General features: G+C 47.8%; 1 protein-coding gene across 1 annotated transcript in view; it reads right to left on the bottom strand.

Moving 5' to 3' along the window:
* L3MBTL1 (L3MBTL1, histone methyl-lysine binding protein) overlaps positions 1-9,195 on the bottom strand; it is a 32,852-nt gene extending 23,657 nt beyond the window's left edge. The window contains exons 1-6 of the mRNA XM_012803800.1: positions 9,060-9,195; positions 8,651-8,877; positions 8,019-8,160; positions 7,607-7,754; positions 7,347-7,470; positions 6,313-6,402 (exon numbers count right to left, since the gene is read on the bottom strand). Coding sequence (XP_012659254.1) covers positions 6,313-6,402; positions 7,347-7,470; positions 7,607-7,754; positions 8,019-8,160; positions 8,651-8,877; positions 9,060-9,195 — 867 coding nt within the window. The remainder of the gene's footprint in view (positions 1-6,312; positions 6,403-7,346; positions 7,471-7,606; positions 7,755-8,018; positions 8,161-8,650; positions 8,878-9,059) is intronic.
* Positions 9,196-18,208: the final 9,013 nt, after the last annotated feature.

Here is an 18,208-nt window from a genome sequence, read left to right as displayed (position 1 = left end):
CCTGGCTGTTTTTTGGTTGCAGCCATCATTGTTTTCTGGCGGGCCCAGGCTGGATCCGAACCTGCCAACTTAGGTGTACATGGCTGGCGCCTTAGTCATTTGAGCCACAGGCGCTGAGCCCCATGTCGTTCTTGAATCTACCCCCACTTCTCCACATTTACCGTCCTTGCTTTGAACCTAATCCAAAAGCCTCTTAACTGATCTCTCTGCCTCAGATATTTATTCTATTGACAGAATATCATTACATTAAAACCATTTTTATTTACTTTAATTTCCATAATGCCTTCTCATTTCCAACCAAAAATCAAAAATCTAAACACCTTTCTACAGCACACAAAGCCCATGGTGAACTGGCCACCCTCTATCACTCTAGTTTCACTGTGCATTTCCTTTGTGAAGGCTGCTACTCTTGCTTTAAAGATCATGCCCCTACCTTGTCCCACTCCTCTATCTTTTTCACATCTTTCAAGACTCACCCATAGAAATGGTCAATGTTTGTTAAATAACTATAAGGATGGATGGATAGAATTTCACTCCACCTACCTCATGAAGCCTTCCTTGTCTCCAAGGCAGAATTTGTTCTGTGGCAGTCCCTTGTATCTGCATATCTCTAATACCACACATATACTGAGAAATAATAACTACCTGATTACATGTCTATCTCTGTATCTAGTCTGTGAGTTCATTAAATGCTGGTAATGTGTTTTGTTTACTCTGAACTCTTAGCATCTGGCTCAGTGCCTGGTACAAAGGAGCCCCTTAGTATTTGTTAAATAAAAGAACAATAATAGAAATATGACATATCGGCTCGGCGCCTGTGGCTCAAGTAGCTAAGGCGCCAGTCCACGTACACCTAAGGTGGCAGGTTCGAATCCAGCCCGGGCCCGCCAAACAACAATGATGGCTGCAACCAAAAAATAGCCAGGTGTTGTGGCGGGCGCCTGTGGTCCCAGCTACTCGGGAGGCTGAGGCAGGAGACTCGCTTGAGCCCAGGAGTTGGAAGTTGCAGTGAACTGTGACGCCACGGCACTCTACCTGGGGGACAGCTTGAGGCTCCTGTCTCAAAAAAAAAAGAAAAAAAGAAATATGACATATCAAAAGGTGTGAAATGCAGCCAAAGCAGTACTTGGAGGAAAATGACAGACTTAAATGGACATATTAGAGAAGAAAGGATGGACTGGGTGTAGTGGCTCATGTTTGTAATGCCTCAGCAGGTGGGTCACTTGAACTCAGAGGCTGGAGACAAGCCTGAGCAAGAGTGAGACCCCGTGTCTACTAAAAATAGAAAAAATTAGCTGGGCATTATGGCAGGCACCTATAATCCCAGCTATTTGGGAGGAAAGAGAATCACTGTGGCAGGAGGATCACTGGATTATAGGTGCCTGCCATAATGCCCAGAAGAACCAGTGACGGAAACAGACAAGAAGCGCACAGGGGCAAGAGAGTATAGTATGAAGGAAGTGCCAGGTGGAGTGAGTGGTTGGTAGCATATGACTATCAAGAGAGTTAAGGAGGCTAGCTGTAGTGGCTCACTCCTGAAATCACAGCACCTGGGAGGCCTAGGTGGGAGGATTTCTTAAGGCCAGGAGTTTGAGACCAGATTGAGCAACCTAGTGAGACCCTCTCTCTAAGAAAGGGCAGTGCGTGTGGCTCAGTGGGTAAGGTGCCGGCCCCATATACTGAGGGTGGTGAATTCAAATCCGGCCCTGGTCAAACTGCAACAAAAAAATAGCCGAGCGTTGTGGTGGGCACCTGTGGTCCCAGCTACTCAGGAAGCTGAGGCAAGAGAATCGTCTAAGCCCAAGAGCTGGAGGTTGCTGTGAGCCGTGTGACGCCACGGCACTCTACCAGGGCGATAAAGTGAGACTCTGTCTCTATCAAAAAAAAAAAAAAGAAAAGAAAAGAAGAAGAATAAAGAAGGCATGCATAATACAATCATAGCTCACTGCAACCTCGAATTGCGGATGCAAGCGATCTTCACACCTCAGCCTCCTGAGTAGCTGGAACTATAGGCATATGCCACACCACAACGCCTGACTATTTTGTTGTTGTTGTTGTTGTTGTTGTTGTTTTAGCTGGCCCTGGCCAGATTTGAACCTGCCAGCCTTGTCTGTTTCCGTCACTGGTTCTTCTGCCCCCGGCCTCAACCCTGCTTCTCAATGGTGCATCCCTAGCAATTAGCACAGTACTTTCCTTCTCTCTCCTCTCCTTTCTGCTCACTCTTAGGAAGCTTCTTCAGCATGGTTTCAGTTAAGTCAGTATAGATAATTCATAAATTAACAGTTCTTGTTAGACTTTTCACTATAATGCCTACAGAGAGACAGAAAATACAAAGAGAGCAGAAGGCCAAGGTTCTAGAGCAAATGATTACCAGCAATCATCAGGGCAGCACCATGTTCCAAGTCTTTTTGTTTGTTTGTTTTTGAGACAGAGTCTCACTTTTGCCTTTGGTAGAGTACCTCAAATTCATGGGCTTGAGTGATCCTCTTGCCTCAGCCTCCCAAGTAGTTGGGACCACAGGCACCTGTCACAATGCCCAGTTATTTTTAGAGGTAGGGTCTCACTCTTGCTCAGGCTGGTCTTGAACTCCTGAGCTCAAGCAATCTACCCACCTTGGCCTCCCAGGGTGCTGAGATTACAGGCGTAAGCCACTGTGCCCAGGCTATGTACTAAGTCTTCTTGTTTTAAACTTCTGGACTCAAGTGATCCTCTTGCCTCAGCCTCCAGAGTAGCTGGGACTACAGGTGCCTGCCACAATGCTCAGCTAGTTTTTCTATTTTTAGTAGCAACGGGTCTTGCTGTTGCTCAACTCCTGAGCTTAGGTGATCTAGCCTCCTTGGCCTCCCAGAGTGCTAGGATTATAGGCATGAACCACCATGCCTGGCCTTTTAAAAATGTTTTCAGTGACAAGGTCTTGCTCTGTTGCCATGGATGGAACGCAGTGGAATAATCACACCTCACTATAACTTTAAAACTCCTGGGCTTAAGCCATCTATCCTCCCTTCTGGGCTTCCCAAAATGCTGAGATTATAGATGTGAGGCACTACACTGGCTGCCTTCAGTTTCTAGGAAGTATAAATGGGCCCTTTTGAAAATCTAATGAGAGCCATGGACCATCTCCCCAGAAGGATGAACAGTTCACAGAGGTTTTGTTTTTGAGACAGAGTCTTACTTTGTTGCTCTTGGTAGAGTGCGGTGGCGTCATAGCTCACAGCAACCTCAAAACTCTTGGGCACAAGTGATCCTCTTGCCTCAGCCTGTAGCTGGTACTACTCACTCCCGCCATGATAACCAGATAATTTTTTTTAGTTTTAGTAGAGAAAGGGTCTCGCCCTTGCTTAGGCTGGTCTCGAACTCCTGAGCTCAAACAATCCACCCACCTTAGCCTCCCAAAGTGCTAGGATTATAAGCGTGAGCCACTGCACCCGGTCTCTGTTGCTAAATTTAAAAGAAGGAAAAAAAAAAAAAAGAAAGTGCTGCTGTAAGTGGCATATAGATCAATGTCAAGTATGGAATTACACACTCAAATCTTCAAGTTGTTCACCAACTCCATATGGCACTCCCTGTATTTCAATATAAAATCTATTTTGTATACCAATGAAAGAATTGGCAGGGATCTGAATAGACATTTCTCTAAAGAAAATATCTAAATAGCCAATAAGCACATGAAAAGATACTCAACATTACTGGCCATCAGGGAAATGCAAATTAAAACCATAATGAAGAAAAAAAAAGACACAATAAGATACCATTTCACATCCACTAGGACAACCATAATAAAAAAGAAAAAAAAAACAAATGTTGCTGAGGATGGGAATAAATTGGAATCTTCATACATTGCTGGTAGGAATGTAAAGTGGTACAGCCACTTTGAAAAACAGTCTGATTAATTCCTCAAAAGGCTCAACACAAAGTTACCATATGACCAAATGATTCCACTCCTAGGAAAATAAAAACATGTCCTCACAAAACAGAGAGGACATGAGAATATCAGTACAGCAGTCCCCCCTTATTTGAGATTTTGCTGTCTGCAGTTTCTGTTACCCATAAGCAACTATGGTCTGAAAATAGTAAATGGGAAATTCCAGAAATAAACGATTCACAAGTTTGAAACCGTATACCCTTCCAACTAGCATGATGAAATCTTGCACCATCCCACTCCATCCCACCCAAGACATAAATCATTTGTTTGTCCAGTATGTACTGTATCATCCTTTGAGCACAGGTACGTGTGTATGGAAAAATGTGCAATAGATACAGTGCTCAGTACTCTCTGCAGTTTCAGGCATCCACTGGGGGTCTTGGAACACATCCCCCACAGATACAGGAAGACGACTATATCTGTTAACACAAACGGAATACCTATTAATGACTAAATAGGTTGTAAAGACTCACAATAGCATGTCAGAAGATGACCATTCACACAAAATGGCTGTTGAAAGAGACACATGGAGAGAAAGCCTGAGCGTGTACATGAATCATACATTTGTTTCTTTTTCCTTTTAACCTTTTTTTTTTTTTAACTATACAGAAGGATGCTGTTGAAGACTAACATATTTCAAACTCTAGAGAGTTCCATCAACACCAGATATGTCAGGTCTGTGGGACATGAATTGAACAGGTGGTTGTCAAACTGCCCAGGGAACTCAAATAATCCCAACACCCATCCATACCCCCAAACTCTTCGGTCAGAAGACACAGAAAATGAGTAGAAAACATTTTAGTCATAAATCCAAACTTTCGCCTATTGACAGCTTCTTTCCTTGAAAAAAGAAAAGGGGGGGGGGAAGCATGGAAAAAAATGGCTAGAAACCAATGTCACACTAATGATCACGGTTAAGACAGTAAGTGGTATGAATCAAAAGATAACTTTGCACTAGTCAGCAGGACCCAGCTAAAAGAATGCTGATTCATGAATCTATTTCCCTAAGTAAGATTGAGCAGTTGAGCCAAAGTAGTTAGATATTGTTTCTTTCCTCTGCACATCTTTTTTTTTTTTTTTGACAGAGTCTCACTTTGTTGCCCTTGGTAGAGTGCCGTGGTGTCATAGCTCACAGCAACCTCAGACTCTTGGGCTCAAGTGATCCTCTTCCCCAGTTTTTCATTTTTAGTAGAGACAGGGTCTTACTCTTGCTCAGGCTGGTCTCGAACTCCTGAGCTCAAGCAATGCAACTGATTTGGCCTCCTGGAGTGTTAGGGTTACAGGTGTAAGCCACCATGCCCAGCCTTCTCTGCATGGCTTAAGAGGCCATAAACTTAAGAGAGCTAAGTTTTTGCCTTCTGATGTGACTGCCTTAGGTAAAACACAGCAGTGAAATTTTGGTGTGACTACAATGGGTAGAAGTTGGAAGAAGCACTATGAAGTTTAGAGCTCTGGACACAGACTAAACTCCACTAGCTGGCACTGGATCCATCCTGAGAACTGACTTCACCCATCTGGTTCTCTCTGGGTTGAGAAAGACAGTTGACCTAAGCAACTGAGCCATAGTCCCAGAGGATCCACCAATATACAAATCATCTCTCATCTACTGAACAAACCTTGACTGGGAACTAACCTACTTCATACCAAGCTCTGGGCTAAACACTATAATACAATGAATAATAGAACAAATTCAAGCACCAGGTGCAGTGGCACCTGCTTGTAGTCCCAGCTACTTGGGAGGCTGAGGTAGAATTTCTTGGGCTCAGGAGTTTGATGCTAAAATGCACTATGAATCCCTATGAATAGCTAGCCACTGTACTCCAGCCTAGATGACACAGTGACACCATGTTTCTGGAAGGAAGGAAGGAAGGAAAGGAGGGAGGGAGGAAGGGAAAAGAAAAGAAAAGAAAAACAAGAAAACAGATTTAGTCTCTGAGTTAATGGAATCTAAGTCTTGCAGGAGGAAAACTAAATAAATTGCTATATAGTATCTAGGTGATTACGAGTGTGTAAAATGCTAAGAAAAGAGTCAAAACGGGGTCCCAAAGAGGGAGGTCAGCCCAATGACTAGGGCAAACTTGCCCATAGCACCAAAGGAAAGCAATGCCATATGGTACCAGTAAAGGTTGCTCAAGTCTTCAGATACTGAGTGAAGACCTCCCTGGCATTGGTGCCTACTCATAACTAGATAATAGAAGATAAACACATGCTATAACCATAAGAACACACATACTAATGCACATACCATAGTTTCTCTCTCTTTTTCATACATATTAACCCATGCTCATCTATATATGCGTAACAGACCACCACATTCATAACCCACATTCCCAGCCTCACACCTCTAAAGATATATACACACCTCACATGAATATATACACACAGGCCACCATACCAGGCAGGCTGCTGCTCCACTCTTCACTCTCTGGGGTTCTAGCAGTAGGTGGTCCCTCTGGATCCTTTCTTCCTTCTTGCTTCTCCTGTAGAAGACAAGTGTAATCCCAGCTGCCTGCCCTTGGGGGTTGTGATGAAGTTCTAGCTTCTGATTCCGGCCCCTATCTGGCTCTCTAGCCATGTGGTATTCTGCCCTAAAGAGGCAGAATTTCCTCTATGCCATCAGCAGAAATACAGACAACCCACTGCCACTTGGGCACAGACTCATGTGAACATACATATCTTAGCCTGACTACAATTCCTCTCATTACCAAGTAGAGAAACTGAACACACAAAAACCTGCTCTGTGCTGATTTTACATATCCAATAGAATCATCATTCTTTATGTCTTCCAGCTTTTGTGGCTAAAACTCTATACTCCCTGGCCTTTGCCAGATTTCAGCAGCCAAGTTTTCTACTTGCCTGCATATCTACTTTGGGTACCACAGTTCATGTGACTGTGTGGAGTTTTTTTTGTTTGTTTGTTTTTTGAGACAGTCTCATTATGTCACCCTCAGTAGAGTGCTGTGGCGTCATAGCTCACAGCAACCTCAAACTCCTGGGCTTAAGTGATTCTCTTCCCTCAGTCTCCCAAGTAGCTGGGACTACAGGCACCTGCCACAATGTCCAGCTATTTTTTTGTTGCAGTTGTCATTGTTGCTTAGCTGGCCTGGGCTGGGTTCAAACCCACCAACCTTGGTGTATGTGACTGGCGCCGTAACCACTGTGCTACGGGCGCCGAGCTGATGTGACTGTGTCTTGACCTTGACACTAGACTAAGATGGCAGCTCCAGAAAATCAAGAGGATGATTACTTTATTTCCCTCCAACAAAGTATAGGATCTGACTCAAGATAGGACTCCAAAACATGGTAAGTGAATCATTATGAGTATCTTCTCTGGCCCAGTCCCATGACTTGGATTGAAAGGGACAGTGGGAATCGAGGCACAGGTTTTTGCTTCCTTCTTCTCTGCCCATTGCCCTCTTCCTACCATGGCTTCTGGCTCAGACTCTTCCTCTGATGGGCTCTGGTATTCCCTGTGTTTCCTCTTCTTCATGGGTTTGAGAAGCTCAGAAGCATTGCCACGGCCTGAGGAATTCTCCACTATGACTGACCTAAGGGAGGGGCCGTTTTCCTTAGGAAAGGAAACCCCTCCCCTGCACCACCCAGCCCTTCTCCTAAGCCCTGAATGGGAATGGGGCATTGGGGGCTGAAGGCAGAGCAAGTAGGGCTGTGACCTGCTCCCCTTACCGCTCTTGGAACAGCTGAGGGCCATCACTGGAGGAACCAAGATCTGGACCAGCGCCTTGCTGAGGCCCACAGGCCTGGCACTGACAGGTGCCATCATCCTTGGGGAAGTCCTGAGGGGTATCTTCGGAAGAATTCTGAGGGAGGTCCTCTGCAGAGGCCAAATGGGCCTCAGGCCTCCTACCCCATCACATCCACACTCAGGTTCCACCCATGCCCCCTCAAGCCCTATCTCCACCTTGGTCCCATCTCCACACTGGACAGCCTCCCCAGGTTTATTCACCTCAGGATCTACCTTGGGGTCCACCTGCAGAAACCGCCCAGGCCACGCCCCCAACCAAGGCTCCTCAGGGAGTTCAGGCCTCATCCCACCTGCACAGGGTTCCAGCTCAGACCCAGCATGCGGGACTCCTACCGGGCTGTTGGGTGCCCACATCGCCATCCCCAACCGGGGACCGGCCATCTTCATATTCGGTCATGTCTCCTCGCCTCAGCTCCGTACCCGGGGGCTGCTCCACTCCCAGCATGTTCAGCTGCGTGTACTCGCTTATCCGGAACTGAAGCGCAGGAGGGTCCAAGGATTGCGACTCCTGTTGCCAGCCTTTGACCCACCGTCAAGTCGGCACTGTAGCCCTCTCGCCGCCTCATGCCAGCTCACGTACACACTGGGCCTCAAGACTTGGCCCTGGTCACCTCACTCGAAGCTACAAACCCAGATTGCTCACCACCAAACCACACCCCCAGGCACCTGCAGGTCCAATTCCAGCAAGCCTCACTCTAAGCCACACCCCCAGATACACAACAGCCAGTCCCAGGTGCCTCACTCCAAGCCACGCCCCCAGACACCCACGAATCCAGTCCCAGGGTACCTCTTGCCCGAGAGTCCCTAGGTCCTCGTAGGGACTCAAGCCACACCCCTAAAATGCTTCACTCAATGCGTCCCCCTTTTCTCCCCTTTCTGCCACTGGTCCAGCCTTGGGCCTGTAGGCCCCGCCCCGAATCTGTGCTCTGGCTCCGGAGAGCCAGCCAATCCCCACAGATACTGACCCGCAAGCCGCTCGCAGGGGGCGGGGCTGCAGCCTCAGTCCACTCAAGAAGCCGTACTGTGCTGGCGCTGGAGCTGGAGACTGGCACGGCATTAAGCTGCGGCAGGACTGTAGCGGTAACTGGTTCGCTGCTGGCCACCTGCTCTGGGGCGCCCACATGGATTGGCTCCCGGGGAAAGCAAGACACATCCAGGGCACTAGTAGGCAGGCCCAGGGTGGCTGAGTTGGCTGTAAAATGATACAGACACATTATGGGTGAATCTAGTGGTCCTGCCTCAATTCTGCCATGCATGTGTGGGCAGTTGAAAGAAGGCAGGTGTAGGAAAGTGAAAAGTACCATCCCCTCTCCAGGATACACACTGGCTTGAACAGGTATAGGGATGCTCCCCCAGACCCCCGGCTTCATGTACCTGGAATGATGAAGGCAGTTGTGGGCAAATGAGGAGGGGAACCTGGGCTCTCTCTAGCCAGCAGGTGCACGCTGACCTCTCCTGTGGAGGGGCCTGTCAGTGTCCGCAGCATCTCCATTTCAGCATGCCCTTCCATCCTGGTAGGCCTACAAGCCAAACACAGCCCCTAAGTTAGTCAGGGGGAACCTTTGCTACAGAAGCAATGGAGATGGAAAGGGAAGGGTTTTCTCTGAGGAGATGGCCTTAAGCCACCAACCTGCAGAGAAAGGCCTCTGTCCTGAGGGGAGAAGGGTGTCTTAGGGAACCAGCATTAGGTCTGGCTCCTGGCTCCACCCATGTCAGTAGGTGGGCTCTGGCTAGGCCTTGTACTTCCCCAAGTCTCTAAAAGGACCGGCATGATGGCATGTGTGAAGGTACTTGGTAAACTGTGATAGACAGAACTGACTTTAGGGAGCATCACTCAAGGTTCTATCTGGCCAGTTGTCTTCATAAACATACCTCAGGATGTGTCCAAACTCACTTCTTTCTGGAACCCCACCTGTTTTCCCATTAGAATCACTTCCTTCTCCCTCTGCAGATTCAAACACCTCAAGTACCAGCTTTTCCTTCACACATACAGGGTTCATCTTCCTGGGAGGTGGGATCTTTCCTGATCATGTTCTTTTATGCCCTTGTCCTTTGTTCCCTCCAACCCTAAACACAGAGTGGGCACTCAAACACCTGTTCAACAGGTGGGCATGTTGCCTCATGCCTGTAATCCTAGCACTCTGGGAGGCCAAGGTAGGTATATTGCTTGAGCTCAGGAGTTCAAGATCAGCCTGAGCAAGAAAGAGTGAGACTCCATCTCTAAAAATAGCTGGGCATTGGCTCGGTGCCCAAATCACAGTGGTTACAGCGCCAGCCACATACACCGAGACTGGCGGGTTCAAATCTAGCCCAGGCCAGCTAAAACAACAATGACACCTGCAACAAAAAATAGCCGGGCATTGGGTAGTTCCTGTGGCTCAGTGGGTAGGGAGCTGGCCCCATATACCAAGGGTGGGGGGTTCAAACCCGACCCCGGCCAAACTCAAAACAAAAAATAGCCAGGCATTGTGGTGGGCACCTGTAGTCCCAGCTACTCAGGAGGCTGAGGCAAGAGAATTGCCTAAGCCCAGGAGTTGGAGGTTGCTGTGAGCTGTGATGCCAAAGCACTCTACCAAAGGCAATAAATTAAACTGTTTCTAAAAAAAAAAAAAAAAAAAAAAAATAGCTGGGCATTGTGGCAGGCACCCGTAGTCCCAGCTACTAGGAGGCTGAGGCAAGAGAATTGCTTTAAGTCCAAGAGTTTGAGGTTGCTGTGGCACTCTACCAAGGGCAACATAGTGACTCTGTCTCAAAATATATATATATATATATATAAATAGTGAGGCATTGTGATGGGCAATTATAGTCACAGCTACTAGAGAGGCTCAGGCAAGAGGATCGCTTGAGCCTGAGAGTTTGAGGTCCCATCTACTAAAGAGACTCAGGCAAGAGGATCACTTGAGCCCAAGAGTTCGAGGTTGCTGTGAGCCATGACACTATAGCACTCTACTGAGAGCAACCTAGTGAGACTGTCTCAAATAATAATAATGATAATAATCTGTTGAACAAATGCATGCATCCGAAGAGCAAAGTAATGTATGTGGTGTGTGAAAACCTAGTCAGTATATGATTTTTTTTAACAAAGCAAAGACAGTCAAACTATTTAATAAAGAGTTGGTTCAGGCTCGGCACCTGTAGCACGTGGTTAAGGCACCAGCCACATACATTGAGACTAGCGGGTTCAAACCCGGCCTGGGCCAGCTAAACAACAATGACAACTGTAACAAAAAAAAAATAGGTGCCTGTAGTCCCAGCTATGTGGGAGGTTGAGGCAAGAGAATCAGTTAAGCCCAGGAGTTTGAGGTTGCTGTGATGCCATAGCACCCTACCCAGGATGATAAAAAGTATTTGAATTTTTGGCCAGATGCGATGGCTCATGCCTATAATCCTAGCACTCTGGGAGGCTGAGGTGGGTGGACTGCCTGAGCTCAGAGGTTTGAGACCAGCCTGAGTTAGAGCAAGATTTCATCTCTAAAAATAGCCAGGCACCTGTAGTCCCCACTCAGGAGGCTGAGGCAAAAGAATCGTTTGAGCCTAGGAGTTTGAGTTTGCTGTGAGCTGTGACACCGCAGCACTCTACCAAGGGAGAGAAAGTAAGACTCTGTCTCAAAAAAAAAGAAACACATAAACCAAATAACATAATTTCTGTACCTAAAATTCTTCAATGGCTTGCCATTGCTCTTAGAATAAAATAAAAATGCTTGTCTCCCACAGAATCTGACCCCTGCCTCTCTCTGACCTATCCTCCACTGCTCCTCAAACTGATTTCCTTCCGTTGACTGGCAAACTTTCCAACTTCACAGCCTTTGTCCCTGCTGTTCCCTGCACCTGAAACGCTCTTCCTCAAATTCTCTGCTTATCTGGCTCCTGGTCCTCCAGGCCGGAGCTCAATGGTTACCTCCTTAGAAGAGGTTTTTCCTGATCTTGCAATTTAAAGCAGCACATCCCTCACCCCACGCCCACAGTGGCTATCTTATTACTGTGTTTATTTCCTTCACATCCTTCATTATAATCAATAGTGATTTTCATTTATTTCTGTTTGATTAGTCATCTTCACATAAATTCAAAGACTATCTGTCTTGTTCACTCCTATATCCCCAGCACTTAGAATAGTACCTGGGACATAGTAGGTGCTTTGTGTTGGATTTAAGTAATTTAAACTCATTAATTAAAAACACTGTATGAGTGATTGATACCTGTTGATTTAAGGTGCTAGAAGTACCTGGCAATGGCTTCTAAAGGTCTAGCCTAAGACAGACTCAGTCTGGAATCTCAGGGATGCCACTTAGCTTATGCTCTCCAAGCCTTGGTTTCCTCTTGTGTAAAACAGATAGGTAGCAATGCTATCTGCTTTAAAGGGCTTTGGTAAAGAATGGAAATGGAGGGGTGGCGCCTGTGGCTCAAAGGAGTAAGGCACTGGCTCCATATGCTGGAGGTGGTGGGTTCAAACCCAGCCCCGGCCAAAAACTGCAAAATAAGTAAATAAATAAATAAAAAATATATATGATAACAGCAGGCCCTCAACAAATACCAATCCACTCCCTTTGAACAGAAATTCCGGGGAGCTTGGTAGCTTCCTGGCCAGTAACATTTAAGCTGCCTGCTTATAAAATCAGCTTGCAATAATTATAGTTCATCCTATTCTCCTTCCCGCTGTTTTGGGGTATTCATTTACCTTTTAGCTTTTTCTCCCTAAAATACAGAGTCCATCCTCTATATTACAGGCATTTATAATGGTAGTGTTATATACTGGACATATAATGAAGCAGGCAAAAGCTAGATAGATAACCTGATTAATCAAGACAACTACGTGGCATCACAGCTCACAGCAACCTCCAGCTCTCGGGCTTAGGCGATTCTCTTGCCTCAGCCTCCTGAGTAGCTGGGACTACAGGCCCCTGCCACAACACCCGGCTATTTTTTCATTGTAGTTTGGCCCAGGCTGGGTTTGAACCCGCCACCCTCAGTATATGGGGCCAGCACCCTACCCACTGAGCCACAGGTGCCACCCAACTTAATTCATTAAGAGTGAATGTGGAGGGCAGTGCCTGTGGCTCAAATGAGTAAGGCGTCGGCCCCATATGCCAGAGGTGGCGGGTTCAAACCCAGCCCCGGCCCAAAACTACAAAAAATAAAATAAAATAAAAAGTGAATGTGGTTACTTCTGAAAGAATTCCACTCTGTTAAAAAACCTATTGCATGTTTCTTGTCTGTCAGGGAAGAGTGGATTAGATGATTGCCTTGCTGAGTTTGCTGCCTTTTTTCCCCAGTAAGGCCAACAAGATATCAGCAAGATACCATGCTCTGACAAAGTGATCGCACAAAGCTTATATTCTAGAGATAATGAATGAGGCTGGGGCTGGAAATATTAAATTGAAAACCAACATGTAGAGATGGCATTTATTTTTATTTTATTTTTTGTTTTTTGAGACAGAGTTTCATTCTGTCACCCTGGGTAGAGTGCTTGGCGTCACAGCTCACAGCAACCTCCAACTCCTGGGCTTAGGCGATCCTCCTGCCTCAGCCTCCCGAGTAGGTGGGACTACAGGCACCACCACAAAACCTGGCTATTTTTTTTGTTGTTGCAGTTTGGCCAGGGCCGAGTTTGAACCCGCCACCCTCAGAATATGGGGCCAGCGCCCTACCCACTGAGCCACAGGCACTGCCCTAGAGATGGCATTTAAAACCACAGAACTAGGGCTGCGCCTGTGGCTCAAAGGAGTAGGGCGCCCACCCCATATACTGGAGGTGGTGGGTTCAAGCCTGGTCCCAGCCAAAAACAAATAAATAAATAAAACCACAGAACTGAGTATTAAAAAAAAGTGGGAGCCTTGGAGACCACTTTTTCTTGGGAAGAAGATCTAGCAAAAGAGACTGAGAAGGAGTTTGTCATGAGGTGAAAGGGAACCCAGAAAAGTCTGGGCTTCTGGCGGGCACCAAGAAAGTGTTCAGCCCTCAGCTGTCATCTTCTCTGTCCAAGTGCTCTCTCCTCGAAGTGGCCACCCAAGGGTTAGTTAAGATGGGATATAAAGGCCCCACCCCTTGCCTTAATTTGGGCCATTTCTGCAGGGCCATCTCAGTTCCAGGGCCTCCCCTGAGTCAGGCTGAAGCCTCTCACCACATTGAGAATATATCAGCAGCTCAACTTCTTCCTATGCACTCCCCCCGCTGTTACTCCCCTACAGGTGATAGTCCCAGGGACACTGATTAATCTACACTCAGACTCCCTATCAAAATCTGTTTTCAGAGAACCCGACCTAAAACAATCATTGTATTCCCAACTCAGAGGGGTGCACACAGCAGATGCTCTAAACATTTATTCCTATTTTCTCTTGCTTGGTCTGCTAAGGTTTCCCCTATTCCCTATCCTCCTAAATCTTGTATACAAAAGTGTCCGATAAATGGACTTGCTCTAGGTACTGGGGGTGGGGAGCTAGTACCTCAGACAGATACCCTGAAACCAACACACACAGTGCCACGGAGCGCCACAAACTTGGGGCTGGGGCCGGGACGCGGGAACGGCTGGAAGCCGCTGAAGGTCGGGTCTCACCACCGACTCCCGAGACTAGGACAGACAGCAGCGGGCGGGGCGGTCACTGATCCGCCAGCTCCGCAGAACGGTTACTTTTAAAACACCAAAATGGCGGAATTCTTTTTATTCTTTCCATTTATATCCAGAAAAAAAAGAAAAAAATTCCATTTTCCATCATAAAAATTGAAAACGACTGGTAGGAAAGTTTGCCAAATGACCCATTTCCTAAGAAAATCAAAATCCCGCCTTCTACACCCTCCCTTCCATTAATTTAAAACTCTTAATGGATTGCAATTCCCCACAAACCAAGCCTCCGTCCTCCCGGCCCCTGGGGACAGTAGCCGGTAGCATCCCCGCAGGACCCGAGCCCCCTCCCCGGCCCTCCGCGCTCCGCCCAGACTGCGGTCCTCCCGCGTCCGCTGAGCCTCCTCCCCAGCCGCGCCCCCAGCCGGATGCGCTCGGAAGGGGCGAGGCGCCGGGGCCGCGCACCGGTAAGCTCGCCGCACTGGGCGGGGCCGGTGGCGCGGCGACCCCGGGCCGCCACGGGACGCTTACCTGCCAGGCCAGCCGGTGGCCTCCCGGCGCAGGGCTGCGGTCCGAGCGGGGCGAGGCGCGCCTGCGCGCACAGGGGGGCGGGCCCGGCTCTCCGCAGGACGCAGATCGCAGAGCCCGAGCGCTGGGAAGATTCGCGGAGCGCAGTCCCCGGCTCCCGCGGCACCCGCGCCCGCTTGCCTTCCTTCTAGGCCCTGGCTGCGCCGACCTAACGCTCTCTCGTCCTGGGGCGGGTTTGGCGCACGGGCGAGACGGGCGGTGATTTTTCCTGCCCCTCACCCTCTGCATCACAGCCAGCAGCGCGCAGGGGGACGCGGGGTCAACTGAGCTGGAGGAGCTTGGTGGGTCCCTGATCTCAGCGATGGGTGACAAAATACAAGGCTGCCTCCTCGCACGCTCCCCAGCCGGGTGGCCGTTCACCCCGACGCCTTCCCTTGGCACCTGTCCTCTACCCGGAGAAGGGAAGCACAGGAGTGTCCGAAAGCTGCCTGGGGAGGGTGAAGGGCGTGGGCGACCAGAGGAAAGAAGAGTGGGAGAGTGGGTTCTAGTCCTGCCTCTGCTGGACGTAAAGAACGACTCAGCTTAGCTCCGCGCCCCTAGCACAGTGGTTATGGCGCCAGCCACGTACACTGAGGGTGGCCGGTTCGAACCCGGCCCGGGCCAGCTAAGCAACTGTAACAAAAAATAGCCGTACACTGAGGGTGGCCGGTTCGAACCCGGCCCGGGCCAGCTAAGCAACTGCAACAAAAAATAGCCGGGTGTTGTGGCAGGCGCCTGTAGTCCCAGCTACTTGGGAGGCTGAGGCAAGAGAATCGCTGGAGTCCAAGAGTTGGAGGTTGCTGTGAGCTCTGACGCCGTGGCACTCTACCGAGGGCAACATAGTGAGACTCTGTCATAAATAAATAAATAAACTTACATCTTCAAAAAAAAAAATCCAAAAAGAAAAGATTATCACCTAATTCACAGGGTGTAGTAGTTTTCAGTAATTGTGCCTGTCACTGCTCCTTTGTGCTTCAATTTCTTTGATCTCTTTACCTAGTAAAAACCTCTTTGTTATTGATCTGGTAACACAAAGTACCTGTCTGTCTTACACTTACCATGGGTGTAACTTCTCAAAGATTTGAGTAATTTAAGAGGTTAAGAGACTGAAAACTCCCAGAGGAAAGGAAACGGTTTTTGTTTCCCTACTACCTAGCACAGAATAGGTGCTCGCTAAATATCTGTTGATTGACTAAATGATGCATTGCATGTAGACGACAACAGGACAGCTATTGGTACAGTCTAGTGTCCCAGCCCTGCCTCCACACTAATGATTTAATTTAATCCCTTATTTTACAGAAAAGGAATTTCATGTCTATTTGGCCTTAGGTCATGGCCACAGGTCAGACCTCCAGGCTCCTTGACTCGCAGTTCACATGAGAAAAGTGTTCCTAATTAATTGTGAGCAAATTCCCCAAATTGCTGTGATCAACAGGTTTAAATTTATGTAGAATTTTAACTATTCTGGTTGCCACGCCAACGCATTGCATGTGTTCTTCCTTGCTGCAATGTCAATTTTTAATCACATCTCATATTATTGGGAACAGGATTGCATCAGTCGAGGATGCTGGTTGCCATAACAATGGAGGCCTCTTCAGACACACCAGTATACACACAACCATCCGCTCAGTTTTCTCTGATCTCTATCCAGACTGTGCTTGTTCTGGATTCCAAAAGGTTTATTTTAGGTATTCAGAAGATTAGAAAAAAGTAGGGAACCTACACAAACACATGGCTTTTCAATAACAAATGTATCTTTTAGGTATGATCAAGACAGATAAGTGGTATTGGAGGTTTTAGGCCCTGGGAACATACAAATAATAAGGATTTGAGTTGCTGAGACATGATTTTCCTGCTTGTTAACAGTATTTGGATGATCTTTTAATTTTGTTTTTTAAGAGATGGGGGAGGGTATCAAAGGCGAGGTGCAGTGACTCCTGTAATCCTAGCACTTTGGGAGGCCAAGACAAGTGGATTGCCTGAGCTCACAGGTTCGAGACCAGCCTGAGCAAGTTTGAGACCCCCCATCTCTAAAAAATAGTCAAGCATTGAGATGCGTGCCTGTATAACTAGCTACTCGGGAGGCTGAGACATAGAACCCAAGAGCTATAACACCATGGCACTCTACCAAGGGTGACAAAGTGAGACTCTTCTCCAAAAAAAAAAGAGAGAGAGAGAGAAAGATGGGGGTTCCCACTGTGTTGCCCAGGCTGGTCTTGAACATCTAGTCTCAACTGATCTTCTCACCTTGGCCTCCCAAAGGGCTAGGGTTACAGGTGTAAGCCAGCCTATATTGGCAGCTTTCCTGCTTGAACACCTTCAGAAATGAGGAGCCCCTCCCAAACTGAAGTGATTTGGGGAAGTTTCTGCCTCATATAGCCAGAGTTTGTCCTGCTGGTCCCCATCTGCCTTCAGGAGCAAGTAAGCAAACCCAATCCTTCCCTCAAGTGAGACCTAATCTTCCACAAGTTAACAGCTTCCATGGTCTTCTTCATGTTAACCCTTGCCCAAGAATGGACCCAAAATGTTTTGAAGTGTTGATGAGTAGGAGCACTGAGAACACTGTCGTTTATAAGGAATCCAAACCTTTTTCCTTTGGGTGAGTTTCATTCGCCAATGGGGCAGTCCATGGATTTTAGGGAAATCATCAGGATGTGCCTTTTATGTTTGACAACACTTCTGATTCCAGCAACATATCAGGCTGTGTTTGTAGGGAACTTCTCTTTTTCTTTTCTTTCTTCCTTCCTTCCTTTCCTCTTTTTCTCTCTCCCCTTTCTTTCCTTCCCTCCCTTCTTTCTCTCTTTCCTTCTTTCCTGCCTTCTCTCCCTCTCCCTCTCTCCCTCCTCTCCTCTCCTCTCCTCTCCTCTCCTTTCTTTTCCCCCTCCCTCCCTCCCTCCTTCCTTTCTTCCTTCCTTCCTTCCTTCTGGGAGGCCAAGGCAGGTGGATCACCTAAGTTCAGGAGTAGCCTCAGCAAGAGGGAGACCCCATCTGTACTAAAAATAGAAGAAGTAGCTAGGCATGGTGGCATTCACCTGTAGCCCCAGCTTCTTGGGAGGCTGAGGAAAGAAAATGGCTTGAGCTCAAGAGTTTGAGGTTGCTGTGAGCTGATGCCACAGCACTCTACCCAGGGCAATAGAGTGGGACTCTGTCTCAAAAAAAAAAGAGGGCCGGGCACAGTGGTTCACGGCTGTAATCCTAGCACTTGGGAGGCCAAGGTGGGTGGATTGCCTGAGCTCACAGGTTTGAGACCAGCCTGAACCAGAGCGAGATCTCATCTCTAAAAATAGCCCAGCACTGTGGCAGGCGCCTATCATCCCAGGTACTTGGGAGGTTGAGGCAAGAGAATTGCTTAAGCCCAAGAGTTTGAGGTTGCTGTGAACTGTGACGCCATAGCACTCTA

The sequence above is a fragment of the Otolemur garnettii genome, unplaced genomic scaffold, assembly GCF_000181295.1.
Source record: "Otolemur garnettii isolate 467f Iridium unplaced genomic scaffold, OtoGar3 scaffold00023, whole genome shotgun sequence".
Classification (NCBI taxonomy): Eukaryota; Metazoa; Chordata; class Mammalia; order Primates; family Galagidae; genus Otolemur; species Otolemur garnettii.
Note: the sequence above shows the minus strand (reverse complement) of the source record. Positions and strands in the feature narration are given on the sequence as shown.